This window comes from Ovis canadensis, chromosome 5, assembly GCF_042477335.2.
Source record: "Ovis canadensis isolate MfBH-ARS-UI-01 breed Bighorn chromosome 5, ARS-UI_OviCan_v2, whole genome shotgun sequence".
NCBI lineage: Eukaryota > Metazoa > Chordata > Mammalia > Artiodactyla > Bovidae > Ovis > Ovis canadensis.
This window is the reverse complement of record NC_091249.1, coordinates 71,840,395-71,848,812: the sequence shown is the minus strand read 5'-3', so window position 1 is coordinate 71,848,812 and position 8,418 is coordinate 71,840,395. Positions and strand designations below refer to the sequence as shown.

Genomic DNA, 8,418 nt, shown 5'->3' with positions numbered 1-8,418 from the left:
AGAGTCGGACACGACTGAGCTACTGAACTAAACTGAAGTCTGGAGGCAGACCAGGGAAGACATCCCAGGTGAGAAGAAGCTTGATTTTTTGTTAAGGCATAAAATGTGTTAGCAGCAAAGAGATTTAGTTATGTTTTCAGCATGACTGGGGCTGGAGCACTTGTGAAGAAGGCATATTAATGAAACTAGACATGTAAAATAAGTCCAGATCATGAAAGACCCTATATGCCATGCTGCTGCTGCTGCTGCTGCTAAGTTGCTTCAGTCGTGTCCGACTCTGAGTGACCCCATAGATGGCAGCCCACCAGGCTCCCCTGTCCCCGGGATTCTCTAGGCAAGAACACTGGAGTGGGTTGCCATTTCCTTCTCCAGAGCATGAAAGTGAAAAGTGAAAGTGAATTTGCTCAGTTGTGTCCAACTCCTAGCAAACCCATGGACTGCTGCCTACCAGGCTCCTCCATCCATGGGACTTTCCAGGCAAGAGTACTGGAGTGGGGTGCCATTGCCTTCTCCGTACGCCATGCTAAGGAGCTTGAAATCTGTTTTATAGGTGGTCATATACAGCTAGAATTTTATCTTGGAAAAGACAATTCTGGAGTCATTGTTCATGTAGCAATGATGAAAGGGAAGATATTTTAGAATGATGTAATAGCAACCTAACTTGGTGGTAGTTCTGTGAAGCTATGGGGTGGCCCTAATTTAACTACAGACTTAATACAAGCTCACATTCTGCTGCTGTAGACTCCCAACCAGCGAGGTTTGTAGCACTTTAGTCTTATCAGACAATACTTGGGAATTTCTATTGTATTTCATGTTTTAAAGTTTCTTTATGACACATGACATAAGTCAAAGAAAGACAGACACTGCAGGCTATCGCTTATATGTGGAATCTAAAAAAGATGGCAAAGTAGTGAATATAACATAAAAGCAGCAGACTCACAGATATAGAGACCAAACGAATATATAGATAGAGATATAGATAGATATAGAGAACAATTCAGTGAGAAGAGGAAAGTGGGGAGGGGCAAGATAGGGGTATAAGATAAAGAGATAGAGACCACTATGTATAAAATAAGCTACAAGAGTGTATTGTATACACCCTTACAAACAACTACAAATGGAGTGCAACCTTTAAAACCTGTGATCACTGTATTGTATAGTTGTAATCTATAATATTGTGCATCAACTATACTTCAACAAAAATCTTTTAAAATTTCTTTAGAAGTAGGAGAATAAGAACATGAGGAGTCTGAAAAATCATCAGATAATAAGAAAAAGGAAAGGGAAAGAATGATTACACCTTACTGAAAATTTGAGTTGTCTTTACAATGTTGTTAGTTTCTACTGTACAGCAACTAACACAACATTGTAAAGCAACTGTACTCCAATAAAATTAATTTTAATAAATAAAAAATAAAGGTGAAGAATATTGAAATGAATGTGCAAAAATAAATAAAATACCATCTTATAAAGAGAAAAAAGGAAATGTGAGTTGTCTTTATAACAACAGACTGTCTAGAGTTTATAACCCAAGGACAAAACTATCTAGCTAAGCCCTCCTGAATAGAGTTCCCCCCCCAAAAAACAGGACAAACTGGAGTCTTTTCAATGCTTTATTCATTCTTTTTTGGGCTGCTACATTTTAGGATGGAAAGAGTTTCTGCGGGGGAGGAAGGGGGAGCATCATCTCCCTCCCTCCCTCCCCAACTCTTGCTTTTTCTGCCATCACACCAAATATGAGAGCGCCTCCTGAAAGTCAAAAGGACAATATTAAAAATAAGAGCAGTTTACGTGTCATTAGCAAGTAGTCAATATCCTATTTCACCACCATTACCCTGACAAGGAAACAAAAGCTCAAGAGTGATTGAGTCCCACCCAGAATCACAGAGCTGAGAAGTAGCACGCATTTTACAACCAGAACACAAGTCTTTCTCATTCAAAAATGCCTTCTAGAATTGTGGATACTACACTTGCCCTGAGATTCCAGGACAAGCTGAATGTGTGTGGGTACAGTCCACGATGGGGAAATACAGGTTCACAAATGAGAACAGGTCGGGTGGGAGTGGGCTGGAGAGGAAGGGCACTCAGGGTGGGTAAACCCTGCCCTTTGACCAAGTTAACCCCACAAGCTGTAGTTACCAGTAGTTTTTTCACGGCGTCAGAAGCCTCTGGTGTCAGCTCATTGACACACTTCCTCAGCCCTTCCACGAGGTGCTCAACGGAAATGCCCAAAGTATTCAGAAGAAGCTTAAGTGGGTCCAGGAATGGGAGAGCATCCATAGGCAAAGGCAAGGCCTTGTTCATGGGAAGCGGCAAACTGTGGATAAGGAAGGCGGTAGCTGCAGAGCAGAAGAGATCCCAAGTGAGACCTCACCACCCTCCGCTCTATCCGTGGCTCCATTCCAGCCCTACGCATCTTGATTTCCCAACAAACTTCTGCTTCAGGACCTCTGCACCTACTGTTCTATCGCTCTAGAACTTTCCTTCACCAAATAGCTACGTGTCTTTCTTCTTCACTTATTTGGTCTCTCATCAAATGTTACATTCTCAGAGATGTATCTAAAATGGCATCACCAGTCACCCTCCTTCTTTATTTTTCTTACCACTACCTAAAATATTAAATTTTTATTTATTTATTTATTTAACCTTCATCCTCTCACTAGAATGTATGCTCCTCGAGAATAAGGATTGAGTTTTATTCACTGCTATACCCCAGGCCTAGAACAGACCCTGGTATACAGTATGAACTCAGTAGATATCAGTGATTGACTGGACAGGGGTATACTTTGCATGTGGCTGTCTCCGCAGCCCATGAGCTTGAAACGAACAGAAAGATGCTATAATGACCTTCCACTTGGACACATGAATGGGCCCAACCAGAGCCCAGGAAACTGCTCCCAACCAACTCAACTCAGTGCTACGAACATAACTGAGTAGGGACTCTAAGTCGGTTGGTGCAGATACACAGAAAAATAAAATAAGATATTTGATTCAGAGAACCCATGCAATCTGATGGACAGTAAAGATCTGTGTGTGCCACAGTGCAGCATGTGCTATGCTAACATTATGGACAAAGCTCTACGGAAACGCAGAAGAAGTGATGATTAATTCTAATATAGGAGACTGTTGCGGGAATTTTCGCAGAATAGATGTTGCCATAGTTGTGTCTTGAGTCAAGTATCAGGATGACAGGTAAAGAAGGGGAGCAGCATTTGAAAGAGGAAAATAATTGACCAAGACATCAAGATAATAAGATTAAAGACCATACACGGGATGGTGAGTCTTCTTAATTCCACTTGGATGTGCTAAGCAGGTGAGGCTGCAACCTGGGTGAGATCAGATTTTAAGACTTGAATGTCATATGAATTAGTCTGAAATTTCCCCCCCTCAAGTGTAATGGGGAGCTACCATGGCTCTTCTATGGGACAACTGCATTGTGTATCTTCAGCAAGATAACTTTCACATAGATGTTAGAGAATGGGGGGAGCGCATGTTATACATATTTTTACAAAATACATGTGCATGTATTAAATACACAGATGTAGAAGCACCTACATGAGACACACATCTTCCTGCTGGCACTCCCACCCCCCATACTGCTGGCCAACACTTCATCCTCCTTTGCAATCTTTTCTGTTTTCTTATTCAAATAAAAAAAAATGGAGCTTGTACACCTATTTTTCCTTCACTTGCTACTGCCTATTTTCCCACCCAAAGTTCTCCTCCAGAAAGGAGATATTTATATCCTTCCCACCCATCTCTCTGCTGCCACCTCTCCTCAGGTACCCCTAGACATTAAAGAATGACAGGTGAAGTTACAAATTAGTTCAAAAATTCACAAGTCAAAGTCACCATTGTAGCGTGGGTATCACACAGCTTCTCATGATTAATCTGCCTACTTCTTACTTTCAGCACTTTGGTGAGTGTCTTCTCTGTATTTACCTGTATATTTCAGAGGGGAGATCCTCAAAGCTTTCTGTTCTCCAAATGAGCAGCAGCCATTATGATGTATTCTGCAGATACACCCAAATGTATCTTCCTGTAGCTAAAATGACTCCCTCCAAAAAGAAGGGATTGGTTGCCATTGTCCTCCAAGAAGCCAGCTTCTATACCCTACCTAGAAATGGAACTGTTCCACCCCTCACCCCTGCCACAGAGCTCTATCTGTACTTTCATTGTGTGTCACAGTGGACCAGGACAATAGTAACTTCTGAGGAAGTCTTCACTCCTCTGCCAGACTACAAGAACCTTGACAGAAATATGCATGTCTGATTCAGTTCTGAATCTCCCAAAGCCCAGTGCCCAGCAGATTATAGCCATTTAACAAATACCTGCTGATTGCATGAACATATAAAAGTAGCCATGTCTCAAGAGAACCAGCATGGCAATCTGATTAGAGGTGAGAGCAAGGATGACTCCATATAATTTCAGAAACATGAAAGAATCAAATCTTAATTCAAAATTAAGGAAAATCAATGGTGGTCCCTTGTAGCTCAGTTGGTAAAGAATCTGCCTGCAGTGCAGGAGACGTGGGTTCGATTCCTGGGTTGGGAAGATCCCGTGGAGAAGGAAACAGCAACCCACTCCAGTATCCTTGCCTGGAAAATCTCATGGATCGAGGGCTGCTGTCCATGGGGTCGCAAAGAGTCGGGTACAACTGAGCGACTAACACTAATGGTGGCCAAAGTTCAGTAATGAAGTACATTTGTTGACCCTCAGTGGGAGCTGATTAATTTCTTTGTAGGATACACCAGGGATGACTTGTGTTGGATTAGAGCTTGGAGCTGGGAGCAGGAGGAATCTGAAGTCCCTTCCGACCTTACCAATATCTGTGGCTCTAAAACTCCCTTTACCATATGCCACCAGGAGCCTCAGCTCACTAGTTGTGTTCCTGTTATCAAGAAAGTAGAGAGAGATCATGTGTTCCAGGCCACTTACCAGAGTAACTGCAAATGCCGATGGTCACCAGCAGGAACACAGTGACCAGCTTCATGGTGGGTTACCTGTGATGTTTACCTGGAGTTTAAAATTAAACTGGAAAACCTAAGGAGTCCACTGAGCCCGTGGTTCCTCTTGCTGTACCAAGTGTGGCGGTGGCTTCTGCACACACACGTACTTATATGCCAAGGACTTGGATTTCAGTCACGACCACTTGACTCGCCCCTGGGAAGAACAGCGTGAAGGTCATGTTTCCTCTCTAAACAAATTGAAGGCTTTTTCCACTTTCCCTCATGTTCCCATGAGAAACAAAGCCCTAACTTAAAGCACCCTCAAGGCTCTCTCACACCACAAGCTCTTACACGAGACACGGAGCCGGGTAGGGGGCGGTGGTAAGCAGAAAGCTCTGAGTCCTTTGCCTGGAAGAACTCTGAAAAGAAGTTTTTGTATCAGGATTAAAAGGATTAAGGCTCTGTTGCTTTCCTCCAGTGTTCTATTCATTTAAAGTTCAGAGAAACATTACCTGATGAACATCCCAGTTGACAATTCTGAGGTCCCTTCAGCCCGGAAATAATATAGACTCAGCTTAACGGCATTTAGTAACCATGTTTCTCTGGAATTTACCCCAACCCTGTCACATATTTACCATGGCAAGATATTTGACCACTTCTGGTGCCTCCCACCTATCTGGGGGCAACACCTAGAGTCAGGCCTTCTCTGTGTTCTCATTTAGTTCTAGACCCAAAGTAAAAATGCCTTTTTAAAGACCTGGGATTCAGTAGTTATTCTATAGTATTGTTCTCCTCATCTAAAATAGGACATTTAACAGCTAACAGCAAGACAGTCCCAAAGGGGTGTAACCCTGAGGGAAAAAAATTTTTTTTACAAGATCTCATATATATAAATAACTTGGGTCACTAAAACATGCATGTCAGAAGCCTTTTGGCAGTCCAGTCCCTTGCAATCATGCAAATGAAATACTTGTTGGCCAGGGGAGGATCCCATCTGTAAGCCCAAGCCCTAGAGCTCCTTGGCGTATCTAGTGCAAGAAAAAGAGAAAGAATGAGCTGTGAAAGGGAGAAATAGAAATCAGAGTCCAGGTGGGTCCCAGTCCCAGCTCAAGCCTACCTAACCAAATGATGTTACTGGCCTCAGCCACCCCCTCCACTGAGGGGGTACTCAGAACCTTCTGAGGAAGACATATCAAAGCATAGCCCACTTTAGATGCAAGGCCAGGAATTGGGGCCCTGATTGAGGGTATGGTACTATTATGAGGATTTAATATAATTATGTAGACCTAGGATGTAACTGTACCAACCCAAGATTAACACCTAATAAATGTCACCTGTTGTTCATTTCCATACATTGCCAAGTTACAACTGCCATTTCTTTATTTTTCTGCTACTTTATAAACTACACAGAGGAGATCATGTATTACTGCCACACATACTCAATTCTGCCCCTTCTACTGTTTTCTCTGCCCGAGAAAGCTTCATCTATTCCTGGGGAATTTTCCCTAGCCAGAACTCTCACATGGCCAAGGCTGTATGTGGTGAAGTGGTATCGGGTCAATGCCATCCTTTATTTTTATGTTAATGACATTTTGACAGAATATGGAATTAGTACTGCCCTTATCTCTGCTGGTTGTTTCCATTTTGTTCTCAAATCCTCTCTGTGCACATCCACCCCCTCTGCCCTGCACTATGGGAAGCTCAGTTTTCCAATCTGTGGTTTCCGGACTTCCTGGCCAAAGGCATTTTGGTTAGGGAGGGCAAACAGCAGGCCCTAGGACAAGATTGGAGGGGAGAGAAAGGGAGAAAACAGGATGCTTCTCCCTCTCTCTGCTTCAGGAGACATCTCAGGCAGTGACCCCACTTCTCTATGGCTCCTTCCAGAAACGCCCTTTCACCAGTGGTCCAGCACAAGCCAGGGAGTCCCACCACTGTCCCAGCTTCCATGGCGCAGCCCCAGCCTGGACCCCACTTGCTCTCCCTGCCCCTCCTGGCCAAGAAGCCGTAGAAGCTTCCTGCACCTTCTAATCTCTGGGTTGACTCATCTTTCCCCTGGTTGCTTCAGCTGCTTTTCTAGCACCTTGTAAATTATCTTTCAAGTTAAATTTTTCCTGTGTGGTCACCAGATATGGTTTTGATTTTTTTGTTGGATTCTGCCTAACACACCATATACTAAAATATAATAGAGATTTTGGTCAAAACAGCTCTTTCAGTTTGGAAACAGCCTCTCTCTCATAAGTGCCACGTTACAAGTTCACAAGAGGCTAGATCAATCGAGGAGAAACAGAGTGATACACACACAGATGCTTCTCGCTTTCCACCTCTGAAGTGTGTGGCACTGTTTCCAGCTGCTCTATTGGTCCTGGAGGTGAGCTCTCTCCCAGGAAGCTCTTCAGACCCTGTGCTAATAGATTTCTGGCGAGCCCATCTAGCAGCAGACCAGACATTGTCTTCACCACAACCTAGCTGTAAACGTGGATTGCTTAGACTAAAGACTGGCACCTCCTCCACGCAACACACACACACATACAATCTCTCACAAACACAAACGTGTCATGCTTACATGAACAGTAACATGTGCGTGTGAACAGACACATATACAAAACCATCAAACACAACTGTTTTCATATTTTTCAACAAATAGTTGCTAAGCATCTTCTCTGTGCCCAGCACTGTCAGGAACTGAGACTGGAGCAGTTAACAAGGCAGGCTAATTTCCTGCTTTCATGGAACTGACAACGTAATGGGATAAACAGACAATAAACATGTAAACAAATAAAGAACTAGTCCTAGGCGCTGTGATGAAGCTAACAGGGTGCACTGATTGTAGAGAAAAAGAGGGTTAGGGGTACAGTCAGACCTGAAAAGAGCTTCAGGCTTGGCTACTCCCATGCTTCCTGTGTCCTGAGTCCATGTATTATTCCTGTCTTTTTAGTCCATATTTCTGATGCTTTGACATTCTGTGGCCTTGCTGATCTTGGAGGGACTACTGTTCCCAGGGATAACTAATTCTTAAATAGCAAATGACTCACCTGGGAATGTACTTCCCTAAGCAAACCAGCCAATCTACAGCCCACACTGCCAACCACCTCCTTGGGGAGCCCCGACACTGGGCCACTGTCTGCCTGCCTCAATTACCCCCTGAGGCCCAGGCAGGTACCAAACAGCTAGGGAGAGTGCCTACACCCCAGACAGAGCCCACTGAAATTATTCAAACTAGCCTATCCTAAACCTGCTTACCCTGTCTCCCCATCCCTTCCCACAGAAACCAGAGTAAAGGCTCCTGCCCACTCCCCTACCATACCTTCCTGACAAAGCCAGTGCTTCCCAATCACCCTACTGTCCTGTGGTGTGGCAGGCCCCTTTCTGGGGATCTATCGCTGTAACAATCTTTAAAACAGCAGTCATCTCCTGATCTGATGACCTGCGTAAATATAAAACACATTCTTCTTTCCCAGGACTAATTTGT

At 43.7% G+C, this 8,418-nt stretch overlaps 1 protein-coding gene across 1 annotated transcript; it reads right to left on the bottom strand.

The window, feature by feature from the left end:
- Window positions 1-1,599: 1,599 nt before the first annotated feature.
- SCGB3A2 (secretoglobin family 3A member 2) lies at window positions 1,600-5,125 on the bottom strand. Its single transcript, XM_069589960.1, has 3 exons — window positions 4,939-5,125; window positions 2,140-2,339; window positions 1,600-1,749 (listed from the first exon to the last, which is right to left on the bottom strand). The coding sequence occupies exons 1-3, from the start codon at window positions 4,991-4,993 to the stop codon at window positions 1,726-1,728; spliced, it is 279 nt and encodes a 92-aa protein (XP_069446061.1). The 5' UTR covers window positions 4,994-5,125; the 3' UTR covers window positions 1,600-1,725.
- Window positions 5,126-8,418: the final 3,293 nt, after the last annotated feature.

Coding starts and splice junctions, on each gene's coding strand:
- SCGB3A2 (XM_069589960.1), bottom strand. CDS start 4,993: ATGAAGCTGGTCACTGTGTTCCTGCTGGTGACCATCGGCATTTGCAGT. Junction 2,340..4,938: donor CGGCATTTGCAGTTACTCTG/GTAAGTGGCCTG, acceptor TCTGCTCTGCAG/CTACCGCCTTCCTTATCCAC. Junction 1,750..2,139: donor ACGCCGTGAAAAAACTACTG/GTAACTACAGCT, acceptor TTTGACTTTCAG/GAGGCGCTCTCATATTTGGT.